The sequence below is a fragment of the Natator depressus genome, chromosome 3 (genome assembly GCF_965152275.1).
Source record: "Natator depressus isolate rNatDep1 chromosome 3, rNatDep2.hap1, whole genome shotgun sequence".
NCBI classification, from domain to species: Eukaryota; Metazoa; Chordata; order Testudines; family Cheloniidae; genus Natator; species Natator depressus.
In genome coordinates, this window is record NC_134236.1 from 132,771,652 (window position 1) to 132,794,439 (window position 22,788).

The 22,788-nt window shown below is 43.7% G+C and overlaps 1 protein-coding gene across 1 annotated transcript in view; it reads right to left on the bottom strand.

The window, feature by feature from the left end:
- Positions 1 to 22,788, bottom strand: part of PCNX2 (pecanex 2) — a 238,070-nt gene that overhangs the window by 94,596 nt on the left and 120,686 nt on the right. The window contains exon 21 of the mRNA XM_074948848.1: positions 17,866 to 18,043. Coding sequence (XP_074804949.1) covers positions 17,866 to 18,043 — 178 coding nt within the window. The remainder of the gene's footprint in view (positions 1 to 17,865; positions 18,044 to 22,788) is intronic.

Below are 22,788 nucleotides of genomic sequence, written 5' to 3' on the forward strand. Positions count from 1 at the left end.
GATTCGGCATACAGAGACCGGTGTATGGCTCTTTGGAAGCGCCTGCATCAAGCCATTCCCAAAGCGTGGTCTCCTAAAACAAACTGGACAGCAATACGTTGCTATAAGCAAGGGCAAGCAGAAAGCCCAGGCGACTATAGGTCCCGGCTAACTGATATTTTCCTACAACATTCAGGAATACAAGAGCCCGATGTAAATGGGCAGGGGGCCTTGGCACATGCATTTGTTGATGGTCTTCTCCCTGCCACAGGCAGCATGTTAAAATGAATAAGTGTGGGATGGGAGACTGAAACCATGGACAAATTGCTGGCAGTAGCAGAGCATTGCCACAGCACTTTAAAAGGAAAGGAGGAACAGTCCTCCCAAAAGTTAATGGCTCTGCAGATACAGCATTATTCAGGACTAAGCAGACCACACCGGGGACAGGGAAGGGGTTGCGGAAGGGGGCGGGGGGCTGGATTAACTGGGGTTTGTAACTACTGTAAACAGCCTGGACACTGGAAAAAAGAGGGTCCAAGACGACCTAATAATTGTATGGGAAATCAAGTGAACCCCCCGCTGGTTCCTCCAGCTGATCCCCAACCCTATTTTTCATCCCAACAATGACGGGATGCTGGGGAACCTCACAAAGTTTTAGCTCCCTTATTACCTCTGTCCCCTACTGGAGAATGTGTCCTGACTGTAAATGATCTCTCTCTCCCTTTCCTTGTTGATACTGGAGCTTCTCTTTCTACAATCCGCACCACTGACTTGCCTGAGGTTCCCCGATCTGGAAAATCTGTGTCTGCTGTTGGCATTACAGGGATCCCTACCTCTTTTCCCCTCTCAAAACCTTTGTCTGTTCAGGTCGGTCCCCTCTCTGAGGAGCATGCATTCCTCCTCTCTGATTCCACCCCTGCAAACCTTCTGGGACGGGACTTGCTATGCAAACTTGGCTGTTCTATTTACTGCTCCCCAGATGGTGTCTATCTGCAAATCCCTCAGTCTTCCTTATGTGATTCTGTAGCCTCCCTGCTGTCTGAAACTTCCCTCTCCACTCCGGTCCCTTGCTGTCCCTTAACTCCGTCCCTAGAGCACCTAATCTCTCAGGTTCCTTCCTCCCTATGGCCATCTCACCCATCTGAAGTGGGCCGATTAAATACTGACCCAGTTCGGATTACTGTAGACAATTCCAAACCTCTGCCTCGCCTGTCTCAGTATCCTTTGAATCCTGAGGCAGAGGCTGGGATTGCTCCAGTTATATCTGCATTAAAAGAACTAGGAATTATTGTCCCTTGTTCCAGCCCCTGTAACACCCCTATCCTCCCAGTTCAAAAGGCTGAGGGCAAATCGTGGCGATTTGTTCAAGACCTTCGAGCTATTAACCGTATTGTCATACCTTCTTTTCCAGTGGTTCCTAACCCTGCTATAATACTAGCATCTATTCCTCCAAATGCAACCCACTTTACTGTTGTAGATTTGTGCTCCGCTTTCTTCTCTGTCCCAGTTCACTCTGAATCCCAGTATCTCTTTGCCTTCTCCTACAAGGGTCAGCAATATACATGGACTATCCTTCCCCAGGCATATACAGAGAGTCCATCCTATTTTTCTCAAGCCCTAGCCAGGGATCTCGCTGATCTGGTTTTCCCATCAGGATCCACACTGATCCAATATGTGGACGACTTACTCCTGTGCTCCCCCTCTCTGTCTGCCTCAGAAACTGATTCACTAACACTTCTCACAGCTTTAGCGAACAAGGGTCATAAGGCTTCTCGCACAAAATTGCAGCTCTGCCAAACCTCTGTCACATACCTAGGCTTCCTTCTCTCCCAGGGCTCCCGTACACTCTCTCCAGCCCGGGTACAAGCCATCCTTAGCTTTCCCCAGCCTTGCTCTCCACACCAGGTCAGAAAATTCTTAGGCATGACAGGGTTCTGTAGGCAATGGATTCCCCAATATGCTTCTCTGGCTAAACCACTCCAAGAACTCACTCGATCCTCTGTACCTAACCCCATGCCATGGCCACTTGAAGCAAATGCTGCTTTCATCTCCCTTAAGCAGAATCTAGCCTCTGCCCCTGCCTTAGGGTTACCTAACTATGACAAGCCTTTTACCCTTTTCTGTCACGAACAATCTGCTTGTGCCCTCGGGGTTCTTACTCAGGAGCACAGTGACAGAAATCGCACAGTGACAGAAATCACCCGGTGGCTTATTTTTCTGCAACCTTGGACCCTGTAGCCCAGGGTTTACCCCCTTGCCTACGCACTGTAGCGCGCCTGGTCGAGATGTCTGAGTCCCTTGTCCTCCGCTCTCCTCTCACTCTCATGGTTCCCCATTCTGTGGAAACTCTCCTTCTGCAACGCAACACTGCTCACCTCTCCTCTGCTCGCCTCACTAGGTATGAACTTTTGCTGCTTTCAGCCTCACATATCACTATTAAGCGCTGCTCCCGGTTAAACCCTGCTACCCTCCCCTCCTTCCTTTACCTAGTGATGGTGAACCCCATGACTGCCTTGCAACTGTCTCTGCTATCACTGTCCCGCGCCCCGACCTTTCAGATGTACCTCTCCCTAACTCTGACCTGGTATTATTCACTGATGGGTCCTGTTATAGAAATGACCAAGGCCACCTTCTTGCAGGGTACGCTGTGGTCTCTCTCTCTGAGACCAGAGAAGCTGCGCCCTTACCCTCTGTGACCTCTGCCCAGGTGGCTGAACTGATTGCTCTAACCCGTGCCTGCTTTCTAGCCGAGGGGCTCTCTGCCACTATTTTTACTGATTCTCGGTATGCCTTTGGGGTTGTGCATGACTTTGGCACCCTCTGGCAGGCTCGAGGTTTTCTTACCTCTACTGGTACCCCTATCAAGAATGGCCCCTACATTGCCGCCCTCCTGTATGCAGTTTTACTACCGTCTGCCTTGGCAATTGTTAAGTGTACTGGCCACTCAGCGGCAGACACCGAGGTGGCAAAAGGTAATGCACTTGCTGATGCTGCTGCAAAACATGCCGCCACTATAAAACCTTCACCAGAAGCGTTTCTTGGTCCCCTCTCTGTCTCTGTAACGCCACCATCCCTGTCTCATCTCGCTCAGCTCCAGGATTCTGCCCCAGAAACAGAGAAAGACTCCTGGAGTGCTTTGGGTTGCTCTTTGCATTCTGATTCCCTTTGGCGATCGCCCACCGGTACCTTTGTAGCCCCCCTCTCACTCTACCCGTCTCTAGCCGCCCTGCTACATGGTGTTTCGCATGTCGGCAAGGAGGGGATGGTCTCTGCTATGAGTAAGGCGGGGTGGTGGGCTCCCCATTTCAGCTCCTTTGCAACCCACCACTGTGCCGCTTGTGTTACTTGTCAAAGCCACAATGTAGGCAAATCTGTAAAAGTAACACAAGGGTTCCGGGGTTTGCCTCGAGCACCTTTCCTACACTGGCAACTTGATTTTGTACAAATGCCAAAGTGTCAGAAATATGAATTCATTTTAGTTATAATATGTCTGTTTTCGGGTTGGATTGAAGCCTTTCCCTGTCGCAAAGCTGATTCATTGTCCGTTGCAAAATGTCTGTTAAACCACATTATCCCTACCAAGGGAATTCCTGCCACTTTGTCTAGTGACCGGGGAACACATTTTACTGGAAAAATTGTTCAACATCTAAACCAGGTATTACATGTCACCCACCTGTTGCACTGCCCTTACCATCCACAGAGTGCAGGGGCAGTTGAAAGGTGAAATGGTGTGCTTAAAAATAAGCTGGCAAAAATCTGTAGTTCCAGATGGTTAAACTGGCCAGCTGCTTTACCACTGGCCCTTATGGAAATTCGGTCATCCCCATCCCAGAGACACAAATTGAGTCCATTTGAAATCATCATGGGACGCCCTATGCGAACAATGGCTACTATTACCCCAGCCCCAGACCTAAACCTAACTCACAGCACGCTCCTCCAGTACTGCAAAGGGTTAATGCAAGCTGTGAGCTCCTTCCATTCGCAGGTGCGAGCAGCTTGGCCGACGGAACCCACCTCTGCTGCCTGTCACACTCTTGAGCCTGGTGATTGGATCTACCTGCGGCACCACCTTCGGAAGCACCCCTTGGAACCCCGGTGGAAGGGTCCATACCAGGTACTGCTCACCACCCAGACAGCAGTGAAATTATCCGGCATCGCTGCATGGATCCACGCCTCACAGTGTAAGCCAGCGCCACCTCAAGGGGACCAAGCACCTCTGCAAGACCACGCAGAACCAGCTTCAACCCCAGAAGACAAAGAGGAACAGCCTGCAATACCTTACAATCTGCGCTCTCGTAAGGGTTGCCAGAAGCAGAGGGTAGGCAGACAGCAGGACCCAACAAACAAGAAGCAGTAGTAAGCCTAGCGCCTACTGCCTGGTGGACGTAAAACCGTGACTGCGGTTCCCTCGAAAGGGGTTGTCGGAACCAGAAAGGGTCCTGCTTCCAACATGTGTCCTTTGAGAAGCTTAATCCTCAGCTACTGTGTCCTGAGGGTCTGGGGAATCCAGAGTGACAGTGACAATTCTTTCATCCAACAACAGGTGCAGATAGCCCAGATCCTGAATATTTCTAATTGCTGGGTCTGCAGCCACATCCCAGCTCACTCACAAGCTAGTATCCCCACCATGGCAATCCCTTTGAACTCCTCAGAGCTTGCTGGAGAACCCTATCCACTTAAAAGGACATGGAAGAACTTGGGGGCTGGGAAAAACATATGTTCCTAAACTTATAAGTGTGGTGAAAGGAAAGGGCCACTGGTGCTGGGTGTGTAATGGGACAGGGCTGAATCTAGGGAGGAGCAGCTGTCTCCAATACATCGTGTCCCATGGTGTATGGGACTATTCAAACAAGGTTGGAGAATGGCGAACCGGGTATGGAAAGATAAACTTCCTCTCAACCTGGGATCAAACCAAAGATTCAATCTCTTGCTCCCCCTACAGCCTCCCTGAGAAAAACAGCACCATCTACAAATGTCATGTGAATGCTACCTCTTCTCCCAGTGAAAATCATCCTGTGCCCTTTGGGGGATACTATTCCTCCTTTGTAAATTCTTACATGTCAAAGGGTTGCAGTCAACCCTTCCCAGCTTTAATGGGACATCATTGGGTTTGTGGGGAAAATGCTTACACTGTGTTACCAGCAAATTGGTCAGGTATCTGTTATCCTGCTCAGCTTTTCCCACAATTCCGGGTGCTTCAATCCCTCCCACGAAATCGCCTCCGTAATTTCAGGCGAAAAAGGAGGGACTTGCGAGATGCTAAATGGTATGTGGATAACATAAGCCCCCTAATTTGGGAAGAAGCTGTTGGCATTTCTTTAGTCCCAGTAGGGGGGGGTAATCCACCATGCAAAAAGGCTTTTAAGGTTACAAGCGGTGGTTGAGATCATGGCCAATGAAACAGGAGAGATCTTAAAAGCTCTAGCCAAAGAAGCAGGAGCGGTCCGACAAGTGGCCCTCCAAAACCGTCGGGCATTAGATATAATACTGGCAGCCAAAGGAGGGACCTGTGCTCTAACTGGAACAGAATGCTGTGTATACATACCTGATAATACTAATGAGGTAATAAATCGTGCTAGCCATCTGGAGCAAATTGCATACCTTCCCCACGAAGAACCAAGTTCCTTGTGGAAATGGATAAGTAACTTATTCAATTTCTCTAGTCTGGGAAACTGGTTGTTTCAAGGAATCCTGACTATCCTATTTGGAATTCTAATAATCTTTGTGTGTTTTCAATTGATTTCTTGTTGTATCCAAAACTGCACAAGACACACCATCCATCAGGTTACCCCTAACCAGAGTGCTAATCTAAAGTTGTTAAATGTCACCAGTGAAAGTAATGAAAAAGAACGATTGATGTATGGAATCTAGTAAGTCATTGGTCATGGGCGTAGCCTTGACCAAAAGGGGGGATTGTGGAAGTATAACATTGTATAAGTATAACGTTGTATAAGGGGACATGCTGGATACATTGTATATGAGAGGGCATGCCAAAACATGTTACAAAGTATCTGAGGGAGCACACGTAGGGACAGTTAGCTTTTGAATGGAGAAGCAATTAAGATAGAGCCAGCACGTCTAAGAAGCAGGCATCAGAATGGAAGGTGTGAAGGGCAATTAGTTAAGTTAACTGGAAGCTGTTAAAGGAGATTGTTAAGGGTGGCAGGTAACTGAAGATACGTGACTGGTCTCAGGGATCTCGAAGGGTGGTGACTAAAATCTTTTTCTTCTTTTGTCTGTAACTTCTCTGTAACTTGTTCTCCAAAAAACGGTATAAATTAAGAGACACAAGCCCCACTCGGGGGGCTCACTTCTAAATGTATTAGCAGAGCAGCTTTGCTAATAAAACAGAGTGGTCTGATCAATTGAGAGTCTGAGTCAAACTTTGACACTATATAATGTGGTTCAGCAGCAAATTAAAAAAACGGATACATAAAAATACTTGTTATTAATCTCATAAATCTTTTTTAAAAATGCAACTTATCAGACAGGGAGGGAGGGTGATCAGTCTGGGGTATTGGGAGTTGTGCCGTCTAAGCTCTATTTGTGACTCTGTCACTGCCTTGCTGCGTGATTTTAGGCAAGTCACTTAACTTTGCTGCATCTGAGTTTATCATCTGTAAAGGTTTCAGAGTAGCAGCCGTATTAGTCTGTATTCGCAAAAAGAAAAGGAGTACTTGTGGCACCTTAGAAACTAACAAATTTATTTGAGCATAAGCTTTCATGAGCTACAGCTCACTTCATCTGTAAAGTGGCTATTACATTTACCTAACACACAAGCATGCTGTGAGGGTTTATCATGGCAAAGTTATCTGCATAACGCTAATAATCTGCTCTCTACACGTGCTGATCTCCCACTGATATCAACAGGAGTTCAACACACAGTGAACTCCACCCCTTTGCAGGGGGCCCTGCAAAAGTCCTCCACAACCTAGAAGCCCCACAGCACCTAGATATGGATGGCAGAGTGACTACATGCAGGTCTTCTGCATTCCTTGTGTACCAGAGAAGTGCGAAATTTGCAGGATGGGTGCATTTCACCAATAGGGACGGAAGAGGATCTATGTAAAGATTCACCCTTAAAGATCGGAGACAAGTCTTCTGCCTTTAATGTTTGTAGGGTCCTTTGAAATTTACAGATGAAAGGCACAGTATAAAAACATACAGCAGTAACATCAGTCTTCCAAGCTCTGTAATCTTAGTGCCACAGAGCGTAATAAATTTATCTGGCAGAGAATGACACAAGCAGCAGTAGACAAACCATGCATGTCTTATCTTGGGGAAATGGCAATTTTCATTCCTGTAGAAAGAAATCCATTGCTTGTGGGTGAAACTAAAAAGCTTTCCCAGTGATTTGGAACTAGCCAGTGCAGCCTACAAAATGGGCAGGGTTAGCCAGAATGGGCCAGGTGGGAGATGCATTGATTTAGCATTTCTCCTGGGGTGCATCTATGAGCATGGCTACTGCGGAGCACCTCTTGGAACTAAAAAGTGTATTCCCCAGCTGGAGCTTGGGAAAAGCTTGGTGATCACCTTTGTTGAGACCTGATGTAAAGAGCTGCACAGAAGAAGCCATTTGTAGTGCACATCATATTTCTGAGTGCCATCTACTGGCACCTAATTTTTAGCTATTGACAAATACAATACAGAACACTCATAACAACAACCTTCTCTCCCCTGGAGAGTTGCTACCCTCATCAGTAGTGTGTGTGTGTGTAAAGTGTACCACGCTATACTGCTAATGGTGTGTTTGTCCCATTTTTATACATTGCCTTAGTTCCTTTTTTAAAAAAAAAAAACCTTAAAATTCGGGGACTGTGTCAGGAAAAAAGTCTAATGTGGAGGTCAGTGATGGAAGGATGAATGAAAATAAGTTAAACTACATCTCCAATATAAAAAAGGAAACATGAACTGCTAAACTCAGGGATTATCCTGTCAAATATCAGATGTAGCCTTCGGTATTTTTGCTCAACAGAAAGTGTCTTATCAGGGACTTATATGCCAGATATCAAAAAGTTGAGGAAACAGCTGTGAGCTAAGAGGGTGCAGCTGATTAAAACACTGGATTTTAGTATGCACGAAAGGCCAGAAATGGATTAGAATCTGAATTAATGATTTAGTGCCAGAAGCTTTTAATTGAAAGATCAGAATTACGGAAGGGGACTGAAAACTGGAAGGGAAGAAGCAAAGAATCAGGATTCTGTCTTACAGTAGTAACTAAAATCACAGAAGCTTGCAGGTTAACCACAGGTTCTGTAGTCTGTATCCACAAAGACAATCCAAAAGGTCCAAAATGTTAATTAGTGGGCTATAGCAAAGCAAGAAAACGGTCAAGGATAACACTGTCATAAAATGGTGAAAAATAAGACGATATGCATAAATTTCACTCTCCTTGAGGGAATCATGGTAAGGATGTTAAATTCTTACAGAATTAAGCCTAATCTGAACAAGTTTGGCAGGTTGTTACTGCCTGGCTCTCTTAGTTGGAGTTGCTGTGACATGAGGATCATCTTTCAGTAATACATGACATATGGTACTAAAGCAAAGAGAGGTTATATTAAAAAAGCAAACCATTAAAAATAAAAAGTGACAAAATGTGGACTTGTTACTACTCTGAAAATTCACGGGAGATGTGGGGGTGAAACAGAAGAAATATCAAACAGGAAAAATGTATCCATAAGTGAACTCAGCAGGAGTAAGACTACTTAGGCAAATGAATGCAGTGTTAATGAAGGCAAATTTAACAAGCTCTGGTTCTTTGATTACTCTGTCTTATGCATAAAGACAAATTCTGAACCCTCAGAGAATTTGACTATCAGAAAATATAAGATTAGTTCATATTTTAGTCTTGCTAATTAGTTCATCCACACACACAAATTAAGAGGCCATTAGACTGCCTGTCAATAGCATACTAAAGATAGGAAAAGCTAAGATATGACCCTATTGATTAGAGATTTAATGTCATTGGGTCAGAAGATTCCCACCAGGATCTATATGCAAGATGGTGTGTGTGAGGATGTGCGTACTGTTTCTTTAAGACGACCAGGAAGCTAGACAGCTTTACAAAAATACTATTTTTTACTAGGCCCAAAAGTAAACAGGCCAAGAGAAGTTAAAAGGCATCTTTTCTCATTTTGGCATTCCAAATGAAATAGTAACTGACAATGAGCCAGTTTGCCAGATCTGAATTTTAAGCTTCTGGCATACAGTATGATTTCAAGCTGCTTTCATTGTTGCCAGCTCCCACACTCACAAGGGAATGGACAGCAGTACAGGTTGTGAAGAGAATCCTCCAGCCAAAGCATCCATTGTTGCTTTGCTGAGCTTACAGGGCAACTTTCTACATTAGTCACTGGATTGAGCCCAGCTCAGCTGCTTATGAGTTAAGAGATCAGAACAGATTTGGAGACAAATCTTCATCCTATAGCAAGTGGCCTTGCTTAGAAGTATCGGAAGCTTAGATACCCTAATTCTAAGAGGTCACAGGCTTTTTAGTTATCAGAATTCAGCCTGAAGCCTAACCAACCATGATCCAGGAGATACACTAAGATCCTATATGGTAGATACTGATCAAGATACTCAGTATAGAAGAAATAAGCAGCACCTTAGCTTCCAAAGCCAGTTGAATTCTGTGATTCTAGTAGCAATAGTACTATTACAGCTTTAAAGGAGATAAACCTGTTGAGAAGAGCCATAAACCTCTTAAACAGGAGTCTGTCTCTTTTGGGATTTGATAATCCAGGTGAATTAACTGTACCAAATGTTCCTCAAGGCCAGAAAGTGGCCAAATTGGTACAAGAGGTGAAGCTGGTTAGAGCACCTGAATCTTTAATTTGTTTTAAAATACTAACTCTTTTTAAAAGATTGCTTATATAGAAAAAAGGGAGAAGGCAGCACAGATGTGCATATAGTTGTCTTAAATCTGCAGCTGGAAGCCAGGCAGGAGAGAGAGAGGCTGGGAAGGTTCTAAGAAGCAGCTCTTCAGTGAAAGTGAAAGAGAGAGAGAGAGAGAGAGAGAGAGAGGCTTGATAATACTGTTTTCTTTATCCTAGTTAAGTTTCTGCTTCAGCATTAGAAGAAAGCAATTTTTTAAAATTCTCTACGCACTGTCACATGGGGAGGGATGCCCCCTTTACCTCTCCTCTTCCTAGGGCCCTACAGAGGGATCTCTACTGGGTCCAAGATCTGCAAATAAGGAAGGGAAGGAGAAGACAGGTCAATGGTAAGTGCAGTGTCCTCCAGCAGCCCCACAGTGAGTGCTCAGAAGAGTTAATGTACCATACTAGGAGCTCTACTAATCACATCCCATAGATCAGGCTACTAATTTGCCCGGATATGATTTATATATATAACCAAACCATCGCATACAGTATGTACACTAAGGGCCAAATTATGGCTTCCTGGTACAGGTGGTAAATAATGAAAAGGATAGGTCATTGATTCAGAGAGATCTGGATCAATTGGTAAAATGGAAGCAAGCAAACAATACGTCTTTTAATATGGCTAAATGTCAACGTATACGTATGTATAATATGGCTAAATGTCAACGTATATATAGGAACAAAGAAAGCAGATGGTCCTTATACAACGGGGGACTCTATCCTGGGAAGCAGTGACTCTGAAAAGGATTTGGGGGTCGTGGTGGATAATCAGTTGAACGTGAGCTCCCAATGTGACACCGTGGCCAAAAGAGCTAATGCAATCCTGGAATGCTGTGACTGAATGCACTCCTGTAGTCCCAGCCTATGCACCACTGTACTAATCTTTGTACAAAATATGCCCTGTGATATTATTTGAAAACTAATAACTTGCTGGTCAATAATATCACGGTAAAATGTGTGTAGCAACATTATATGTTAAGTTATTAATTCCCCCTGATTGATATTGGTGACACACGTTCAAACCCACATAGCCCAGATTAGGTAGGACCGGTCAGGTCAAGCAGGTCCTAAACAAAGAAATGTGTGTTTACCTAATTTACATATAAGTTGTAAACAGGGTCCTCAGACAGCGAGAGGGGGAAAACAGGAGACAAGGAAATCTGCATTTCAGCAAACGGAAGTGAGAAGAAACAGCATGCATTCTCTGTCACCACCAGACACCATGTCACCTTATTGATTGCTTGAATAACTTTAACAAGCTGTTACTCTCAGGAAAATACATTTCAAAAGGTAACTGAACTACAAAAGTGAGGGGCAAAAACACCCCAAGTTCTCTCTCTCCCTATCCATCTCTCTCTCTTTCACCTAAGAAGATAAACCAAACAGTCTTTGGGAGCAGATCCTGACCTGAAATTTGGTCAGCCCTGTTGCTGGAAGCATGTGGTAAGAACTTCACCTTGAACCAAGTCAAGTTTGTTAAGTTTAGAAAGGTTTTATCTTTATTGCTCTTGTAACCATCTCTGACTCGATGCCTTATACTTAGGGCCCTACCAAACTCACGGTCCATTTTGGTCAATTTCACAGTCATAGGATTTTAAAAATGATAAGTTTCATATATTTAAATCTGAAATTTCACAGTGTTGTAGCTATAGGGGTCCTGATCCAAAAGAGAGTTGTGGGAGGTGTGTGTGTGTGTGTGGGGGGGGGTTTGCAAGGTTATTGAAGGGGGCAGGGGTCTTGGTATTGCCACCCTTACTTCTGCGCCGCTGATGCTGGTAGCGCTGCCTTCAGAGCTGGGTGGCCGGAGAGTGGCAGCTGCTGGCCGGGATCTCAGCTCTGAACACCACTGCCAACAGCAGCACAAAACTAAGGGTGGCATGATATGATATTGCTACCCTTACTTCTGTGCTGCTGCTGGTGGGGTGCTGTCTTCAGAGCTGGGCGCCTGGCCAACAGCCACTGCTCTCCGGCCACCTAGGTCTGAGGGCAGTGCAGAAGTAAAGGTAGCAATACCATGACTCCCTTACAATAACCTTGCAACCCCCCACAATCCTCTTTTGGGTCAGGACCTTCTGTTTGAGAAACGCTGGTTTCCCCCGTGAAATCAGTATAGTATACGGTAAAAGTACACAAAAGATCAGATTTCACGGGGGAGACCAGATTTCACGGTCTGTGATGCGTTTTTCAGTCGTGAATTTGGTAGGGTCCTATTTATACTTGAACTCACTTAAAACTCTCTTTATCGTTAAATAAAACTCTCTTTATCGTTATTTGTTTTATTCTTTAATTAAAACTAATCCAGTGTTGTGAACTGTTTGGGTAACTTCATTTAAGACAGCAGACTGTTGTATGTTGATCCCCTGAAAGGGGCAATGGATCTAATACAGAGGTTCTCAAACTGGGGGTCGGGACCCCTCAGGGGGTCGCGAGCTGCCAGCCTCCACCCTAAACCCTGCTTTGCATCCAGCATTTATAATGGTGTTAAATATATAAAAAAGTGTTTTTAATTTATAAGGGGGGGTCCCACTCAGAGGTTTGCTATGTGAAAGGGTAACCGGTACAAAAATTTGAGAACTACTGATCTAACAGATCTGAACTCCAGGAGAGGGCTAGACAGTGCAGAACACAGGGGGTGTTTTGAAGACGGGGAGGGAATCCAAGACTGGGAGTGTGTTGGGGTCATCCTGCAAATAGTTGCCAAGGCTGCTGGAAGGCAGAATGTGGTGGTGTTTGCACATAGGCTGTTAAGGTCAGAATTTCTGGACAAGGGCTGTGGCTATACACAGACACTGATGGAGTGACCTGCATGCTGTTTGGCTGTTTGTGAGTGGCACATGTGGGAACTACAGCAGCAAAGCATTGAGAGGCACCCCAAGTTGCAGAGTAAGGGTGACATAGCCCCTCACTGGACTGGATTGCACCCTGGAATGTCACAGATGCATAAACAGGGCAATCTTGAGAAGGAGTAGAGAGGTTATTTTACCTCTATATTTGGCACCGGTGTGACCGTTGCTGCTGGCACTGTGACCTTGTGTTCAGTTCTGGTGCCCACAATTCAGGAAGGATGTTGATAAATTGGAGAGGGTTCAGAGAAGAGCCACAAGAATGATTACAAGATTAGAAACCATGCCTTACAGTGATAGATTTAAAGAGCTCAATCTATTTAGCTTAATAAAGAAAAGGTTAAGAGGGGTGACTTCATCATAGTTTATAAGTACCTACATGGCAAACAAATATTTAATAATGGGCTCTTCAATCTAGCAGAGAAAGATATAACATGATCCAATGGCTGGAAATTAAAGCTACACAAATTCAGACTGGAAATAAGGCGTAAAATTTTAATGGTGAAAGTAATTAACCATTGGAATAATTTACCCAGAAGCATAGCAGATTTCCCCCTCACTGACAATTTTTAAACCAAGATTGGATGTTTTTCTAGAAGATATGCTCTAGGAATCATTTTGGAGAACTTCTACGTCCTGTATTATACAGGAAGTGATCCTAGATCAGTGGTGGGCAAACTGCGATCCGCAGGTTGCCCACCACTGTCCTAGATTATCACAGTGGTCCTTTCTGGCCTTGGAATCTACTAATCTAGGTGCACAGAATGAAGAGTGGAGGGGACCCCAGTATTCTTGTACCAATGCAGCCATACTAAAAGTGTTCACCCTCTGAGCTCCAGGGTGGGTGCTAGGGCTGACTTCAGCATTCGGGGCTCCAGAAGAGGTTTGCACAGACACTTGTACAGATTGTGGTCCCACTTGCCACACACAGCAGTTTACTGGTGCACAACTGCACTGGGGGGAGCACAAGCTACACCTTTAACAAACAGTAAGGGTGCTGGGTAAGCATTTCCATTCCCATCATCCCTCGTGGCATTATACCTGTACTTGGCTTATGGCCTTGGTTGCTTGTGAGAGCACCCTCATGGGTTCATCACACTACCAAATTTATCCCTTTCTTCCTCGGCTTTTTCAGCCAAAATTTGCAGCTTCCTCTTGTACCAACTCCCATAGCTGAATGGCTGTCAAAGGGAGCTGTACTGAGTGAATTCCATTTGTGATGAGTTTGTGGGAAGAGGTGGGGGTAAACTATGTGTATTATCCACATTGTGATTTTCTCTGGCTTAACTTAGTTAAGCGATTGATTGATGGATGTCACAGAGATGGAAGAACCGACCTTCCTCTCTAATATCCACAAATAGTTCATCTCTCACCTTCCTCCCAGAAACTGAATAATCTTCCAATTTTCATCTGATTATGGAAAGATCCTCAATGCTGATCCCTCTAACATGCTGAGAAGTCGAAGGTGAAACACATTCAATTTTTGTTCCCATTTCATCTTTGCCTTATCACTGAAGAGTATTTTCTCAGCTCTTTGTAACTATTTCTTTTCAGATAACATGAGCACCCCATAAGCTGTCAGATGGATACTCAGGATGCCTTCTAAGAAGCCCTGGGAGAAGTGGTGGCTCATTTGAAGTGATTTCATAAATTTGTAGATTTTAAGGCTAGAAGGGACCATCATGATCATCTAGTCTGACCTTTTGCATAGGACAGACCAAAGAACCTCATCCAGTAACTTTTACATCAAGCCCATAACTTTTCTTTGATAGCAGATCTTTTAAAAAGACAACCTATCTTGATTTAAAGACTTGCAATGGGTGCATTTGGATATGTCTGAGGAGGCCAGTTTGTGAGCAGCTAATGTAGGTTCACAGTATAAAAAAGGCTGAGAACCCCCTATCCTAGTTCAATGAAAGCTTCAGTCATTTATTAAAAATAAATAAGCTGCTCTAAACATTACCTTGTTCCTTTTCCATGGCAATTTGAAACCCAACATGGTGTACTCATTTCGTGTATTTCTAACCCGTTTTAATATTAAACTTTTAAATTCTACAACTTTATACACAATTTAGATGAGAGTAAATGCCTTCAAAAGAGTAGTAAATTAGTCATGTGACATCAATAAGTCAAATAGAATTACAAAGAACTGAAAAATTCATGTTGATTAAAAAGAACACCCCCAAAAAACCCCAAACCAAGAGTCAAGTTCACTAAATTCTCATGTTATCTGCATCACCTCAAGTGGCATGGTTATTTGCAAATGTGGATAAAATCTGTGAGCAGTCATTTTTGTTGCAATGCCCTGATTTGCTTAGTGAGCAGTCATATTGATTTGAATTCTCTGATTTGAACGGATTACATTACTAGCATCATGATGGGGGGAAGAGGGAAGAAACACAATCACTAGGAGATTCAGAGATAATCTATCTGACATTACTAGTGGAGCTTGTTCAACAGAAGCCTGCCTAAGGAACAACTAACAAAATTGCGAATGTCTGTCAAGTTTAAATGTAGTTTCCTGCAGTGTCTGGCAGAAGAGAAATTGATCAGTGCTCCCTGCAGCATCACTTAGAGGGCATGCATGCTCTCTTGTACAGTAACTCTGCTCAAACAATCATTTTGATGATAATTTAAGACATAATGCTTAGAGTTTCATTATCAGACAGTGGAAACCTCACACCTACAATGAGTAAGTGGATCTGAACTGCCATTTTATGAGTTAGTTCTGCACAGGCAAAGGTGGTGGTAATAAGAACTTGTTTTCTATTTTTTTTTTAAATAGTTGTGAACATTGAGATTACTGAACTGTGCATTGATTGAAGCTGTCAGCTTCTCTTGTTGCTGAAGCTGTACAGACCACAAAACTTTCAAGAACAGAGCTGGGATACAGTCTGTTTAAAGCTGACTGTGTGGAGAAATTCCTACACCATCTTTATATGTTATCTTTAGCCCAAAGTAATGAGATTCTATAAGAAAGGTCCATACAATTTTTAGAACGAATAAAAGTTCATAGTTTAATTAGCATTAAAAATATGTGCTTAATTAATACCATCCTTAATCCTATTTTTCAGAGTTGTTTTAATGACCATTGTGTAACTATGCATGTGGTTTTCTAATATAAATAATTCAGCCATTTTATTTTAATTTTTTAAAATATCACAAAGCCAGGTTCACCTGCTGAACTAATGACCTGGGAAATTTCAGGTTTACTGAGATTTGGAAAAGCCAGAAGACCTATGATATAGTTCAGTGGTGTAACTAGGCATTTTAGCGCTCAGGGCGAGCAAGCATATTTGCGCCCCCTACCATTTCCCATCATTTTTACACACCCCCTTGGCTTTGCACCCTGGGTGGCTGCCCTGCTTGCCCTGCCCTGGTTATGACCCTGCTTAGCTAGACTCTTAATCATGTCTAGAATACATAACTTCAGCCCAATACCGTAGACTTTACCATATCAAGCCTCCCATAAAAAAACACAGTGTGATAGGCTACATTTAATTTACCGTGCACCTTTGATTATCTCGCTCTTACTCTCTTCACTAATCCATCTCCTCCAAGGCTAACATTCCAAATCTCACAACAGCTTCAAACAGTCAACATTTAAAAACCAACAGCAAAAAACCTCCACATCACCCACAGCCACAAACATGCAGCTTTCAACAGAAAATTGTGACATGGAGATTTTCAGAAGTAACTACTGATTCTGAGTGCCCAACCTGAGATATCTTAAAGGGGCCTGCTTTTCAGAGGGCAGCACTTACTGCAGCAGCCAAGCCATCATCTGCAACTCTGGATCCGCCTTGCTCTTTTTAGCTAGTGAAAAAGTTAAGAGCACCTAGGATTTCTATTAACCAAGATCAACAACAATCTCCTTTGAGAAGAGAAACCTACCACCTCCCCTAGAGCACACCATAATCCAGCTAGTACTTAAAAATGTCACTCAACACAACCAACCTCTTCAATTACCACACAGAAACCCAGCTCTCACTTCTGAGTAAGCTAATTGAGAAGCTCGACAAAGGCCCTCCAACTCCATCTATTCTAGATAGTGTCAATATCCTGGACTTTTCCCAGTAAACCTTCAGATTAGGACATGGAATAGAGACAGCACTGGCTGCAGCGATGGCTGGCATCCATACTTATATTGTTGGATCTCTGTGCCACACTTGTTAAAGTTAACCATGGTATCATGCCTTTCCCCTCTCAGAGATGTGGCAGTTTAGCTGGATCACACTGAGGATACGTCTACACTAGGGTAAAGCAAAAAAAATATTCTCACCAGTGCTACTACTAGGCCCAGTTGTATCAGGACTCATATACCATAGTGATAGGTGACTGCATTTAAAAAAAAAAAAAAAAGGTAGATAATCATTATTAGCACTGGTGGGAGCCCTAGTATAGACAAAATTCAAGCAATTTCTGGTATTTTAGCACCATGTCAATTTAACCTACTTTTGATTTGAGAGGAGCTGCACAGGTCATGAATTAGGGTACAATCTGGAATTATGAAAAGAGTTTTAAGACTGTATGTATAACTCAGAGAAAAAAAGAGAGAGGAAATATGATAAGAGTCCATGACACTTCAGAATTAATACTGTAAAAGTAAAGAAGAAGCTTGAGTTTAAGGTTAAGCACTGTATAACAAGGATAATGGCCTGAAACTAAGGTAGGAAAAATTTAAGTCAGACATTAGGAAAACATTTCTTATAATAAGGATGATTAGATATTGGACTAATTTCCCAAAGGAAATTGTTGAGTCAAACACCAGAGGCTTTCAGAGGAAGACTATATAAAAACACTCATGCAATTAATACAAAGGCAACCCTGCACTAATGGCTCAAAAGGCCTCTTTCAAGTCATTTATGACTCTATTCTTAAAAAATCTAAATTGTGAACTTCTGTAGCATCATGCGAACAAAGAAGTAAATATGAAGTTTCATACAGAAACAGAAAATACATCTAACTTAAAACCTATTGATTTTATCCACCACTGAGATTTTTTTCTGTGATACCAATGGCCTGCTTCTGTTAAAATGACATTATAACAATTATATTTAAAAAAGATATTCCAGCCATTTATAAATGCAGTGACATTGGAAAGATAATTCAAACTATGAAAATATTTTATATCAAGAAAACAATGGTGTTTGTAAACTTGCCTTGTGAAACACAATGGACATCATGAAAAAATCCAGCAAGAAATTCTCTGAGATATCTCTGTAGTCAAATTGGAAAAAGATTACAGTAAAGCTCAAAGTAACAAATTGATGAACCGGATTACAGAATGAGGATCGGAGCAGCTTCATCCCAGCAATTGTTATCAGGAAAATATCACAGCTGTGGGAGTGAGGGAAAAGAAAACCTAATCAAGTTAACATAACAAAAACAATTAGACTATAACTAATGAACATGAATAACCATATCAGACCTACTCTTGATTGATACGTCTAGCTACACACATACAGTTAATTTATTTTTATATTAATACTAGTTTTTGTTTTAATAATCGTGTTTATTTAATCCATCTGCAACAGCACAGTTTTACATTGCTAGCATTACATATCTCTAGAGTACTTACAGAGCTGCAACACAGGAACAATTATGTATTATAAGAGTAGCATCCATTATTGTAGTAAGTACCTTATAACATAATAAAAATATAATTAAATAAAATCCCTAAAATAAATTTTCAGCTTGTGACTTAAGTCTGGTACTATTAATTTATAACACTACAATTTATACAGCTTTATATTAGAAAGCAGCTTGTTACCAACCACAGGCAATGAGTCTGAATCACCACCATGTTACCCAACTTTAGGCTGGTGCAGTGATGAATCAAACCTAGTATTTGTAAAATGCTGAAAATAATCCTCCATGTCAAGTACAAAACAACAGAATATTTGCGAAAGCATGTGGCAATTGACAGCTCAGAAAGTTCTAAATGGAGTGGTGCGTTTTTGTCATTTTAAGGCTCACAGTTTGTGCAATTCCAAGTTTATTTTATTTTTTGTGGCATTTATTCACTGCATTCTTAATGCAGATCCAACTTGATTTGAGTTCAAGCCTCTCAAAAAGATCACCTCGTCATCACTGCCTGAATGAAATGCCAAAAGACCTCATTTCTTACCCTGTCAGAAATTCTTTCAATTTTATTTGGATTTCTGAATGCAAAACTAGGGATTACAATAAAGTTTTTTTGACCGTCTTAGAACATCCCCTAGTGGGTTGAGAACATTTTTCGGATTTGATGTTCATCAAGAACAACAAAATTCTTGGCGGCACTGAGGAAGATTTTAACGGGGGAGAGCCATAAAATCACAGAGCAACATAAGCAACTGAAAGACCCTTTTCCTGATCAGGTCGATATTTATGCCCATCTAATATCCACAAAATTTCAGTCAGAAAGGAGTTTTATGATCATATAATCTCTTGCTAGAGGATAAGGGAACATTGCTTTCTGGTAATTCTGTCTCTTTAAAGACATTGCCATACAGGATTCTTTTTTGGGGGGCGGTGGGGATTTTCTTACGCTCCCAGTGGAAGCATGGAACAACTGCCCTAGCTCAGAGTGACCTCTTTTTGTTGTTGTTAACCTTTTGAGGCAGTGACAGTAGCAGGCAACATAGTAAGCTGCCCCAGACTGTCCAATATGCACCACCAACCACCACTCCCTTTGGTTCTGAAACATTCAGTCAGTTTCTGACAGTGCCGGAAGCAAGGGCTCCAACCCCCACCCATCATCTCTCCCCCACCCCCTACACACACACCAATTCCATTTTTTAAATACACACACACACACACACACACAGCAATTCCATTTTTTAAATTAAAAAAACAGATGCAATTAGAAAAGTCAAATACATCCAGCCAGATAGGAACAACAAGATGAAATTGCAAAAACACATTGCCTCAAAAAACACCCCTCCAAATTCTGAGGGGAGGTGGACAAGTGAATGAGAATCTTGCAAGATGATGTCTTAAAAGTAGAATTACAGGCATGGAAAGTAACTTCCCCTTCTTTAAGCTACCATATACACGACATTCTTCTTCCTGGAGAGTATGTAGCCAAGAACGGAGAGATAATACAGCCCTTTGTAATAAGAGGTCTAAAGAAACAAAGACTCCAGGGCTACCCTGCCTTAGCAGGAGATGACAGCCCTGCTGGCTGCTTTGCTGAGACTCTTTCAAGCCCTTTTGCCGAGACTCTTTCAAGCCCTTTTGCCTAGCAACCAGGTTTTGGTGCAGTTAAGGAGGTGTTGTTAACACCGAGCATGTCCAAACCCAGACAGATATTTGGTGCTGGGGTTGGCTCCTGCCCCCCAGAGGGCTTGTCTACACTGGCAAGTTTTGTCACCAAAAACTGCCTTTTGGCGACAAAACAGCGATAGCGTACACACTGCAATGTGACTTTTTTAGAAAAAAAAACCGCCCAGTTTTGGTGACAAAAAAACTTCCACACTTGCGAGAGACTTTTGTCTTTTCCCTTCCCTTTATTGTCGACAGACAGCCCGTGCAGACACCACAGCTTTTTTTTCTGATTTTATCGGCCTCCAGAAAGTGCCCCACAAGCCCCATGCTGCCACTCTGGTCAGCAACTGGAACTGTGCTGCTCTGCAGCCAACCCGCCCCCTCCCCCTTGCAAGTCCCGGGAATTCTAAATCTCATTTCCTGCTTGCTGGCTTCCCAGATGCGCTTCCCAGGTGGCTTCCCAGGTGAGCAAGGCTGGCCATCGCACCACACGCGCTCCTGCTTGGACCACCGCTGAGTTACTGGATCTGATCAGTTTATGGGGAGAGGCATCTGTTCAGTCGCAGCTGCGAGTGACCCCTAGGAATTGGGACACATATGGGCAAATTTCTCGAGGCTTGTGTGAAAAGGGCTGTGATCGGGATGCGCAGCAGTGCAGAGTGAAGACAAAAGGAGCTGAGGCAGGCGTACCATAAGGCGCGGGTGGCAAACCATCGCTTTGGTGCTGCATCTAAGACCTGCCGCTTCTATAAGGAGTGGAATGCTATCCTCGGTGGTGACCCCACCTCCATCGCTGATAGCCCTGTGGATACTTTGGAGGCAGCAGAAAGAGGGGGTAACCCGGAGGCTGAAATTCTGGATGAAGAAGTCGAGCTAGAGGAGGATGTGGAGGTCCCAGCGGGGTCACCCGGTGGGGCAGGTAGCCAGGAACTTTTCTCCACTCCAGAAGTGCTCATCAAGGAGCAGGAAGCAGATAAGATACCACGTACGTTGCTGTGGCTTGTGTAGGGAATCGAAAAGTGGGAGGGAAGTAGTGTTTTCTGTGAGCTGGACATTGCCCTGTGTAGCTAATCTGCATGGCCAAGCAGGGTGTCAATGGACATCGAGACCTGAAGGGAATCCTCCAGAAAGAGGCTCTGGAAAGTTTCCAAGAGGTACTTGTTAATCCTCTGCCGCAGATTCCAAGGGATTGCAGCCTTGTTAGTTCCCCCCTTGTAGGAAACTGTAACATGCCATCTAGCAATCCCTGGAGCTGGGACCAAAGCGGCACATAGCTGAGCTGCATATAGACCGGGGTGAAAGCCGCAAGCATGCAGTAGTTGTGCCCTGGTTTCCCTGGTTACCTGCAGCAGCGAGATGTCAGGCAGACAACCTGCTGGCTGACATCTCGCTGCTGCAGGTAACCAGGGAAACCAGGGCACAACTACCGCACGCTTGCGTGAAAACGTGTGTGATAATTTTAGAATGAGTTCCCTGAAAAGCTCCCCTGCAAGCTGAGACCTTTTTGTCCGTAAGCACAACCGCCTTCCCCCCACTCCCGACACTCACCATGATTGGGGTGCTGGCAGAGCTGTGTGCCTACTGAGAGTCTCAGAGAGAAAGTGATTTCTACTAGCAAAAGGCCCTTATTACTGAAATGTTTCAATCATTTGCTGGAATGTAACAATCCCTCTTCTGTTCAGCACAGACCTTGAGGAACACAACACGCACCCATGCCAACTGGCTTCGGCAGAAGGAAGAACCCTCGGCGCAGCAAAGAAGACATGTTTCGGGAGGGGCTGCAGCATGATGGGAGACAGACCAGGAAACACAAAGAGTGCTGGGAAGCCGAAAGGCAGGGTAGAAAAGAGAATGCTGCATTTGCTAGGCAAGCGACAAAGCGGATGATAAAAGTTATGGAGATCAGACAGAGATGCTCAAGTCTCTGATACAGCTGCACATGCACAATTCTTTGCCAACCCCACCCCTCTCTATGCCCAGACATTCCTTTTCACTCCACAGCACTCCTGAGTTTCCCCATCACTCCACCCCCGCTCACAGCTTGCACAATGATAGCTGGAGCTACACACAGTTGTGAGGTTTTACCCTTTTAAACAATAAATAAAGGCTAAGGTATTCAATGGTATAGCATTTTAATTCTGTGTTCCACAAAAGCGTATAGCAATCAATTCACTCTCGGGAACAGGCTTCTAAAGCATTGTGTTGCATGGATCTTGGGCCCCAGAATTGTACATGGATGCCTCAGGGAAGCAACTCTAAAGCAGATGTGTTCCTGTCCCTCATTGTCAAAGTGGTTCCTCAAAGCCTCTCTGATGTTAATAGCAGCCCTCTGGGCTCCTCTGACAGCCCTAGCATCCGCCTGTTCAAACTGCGTAGCCAAGCGCTCTGCCTCAGTGCTCCACACCTGAACATCCTTAGATTCACACAAATTATGCAAACTGCAGCACACGGCTATGACTACGGGAATATTATCCTCGGTAAGGTCTAGCCTGCCACTGAGACACCTCCAGCGACCTTTCAGATGGCCAAGGGCACATTCAACTACCATGTGGCACCTGCTCAGCCTGTTGTTAAAACGCTCCTTGCTGCTGTCCAGGTGCCCTGTGTAAAGTTTCATGAGCCAGGGCTGTAAGAAGCTAAGTCTCATTGAATGTAAATGGGATTTAAGGTTCTAAGAAACAATACTTTATCCTTGTTTGGTGCTAGAGGCTCTGGGGAGCCCTAAATCCTCCCAAAAAAACTTCTTTAAAAATAATTATTTAAAAATATGTACGTGGTACCCACATTTGGCAGTTTCTGCACTTCGTCCTCACATATGTTTTGCAAAAGTCAGA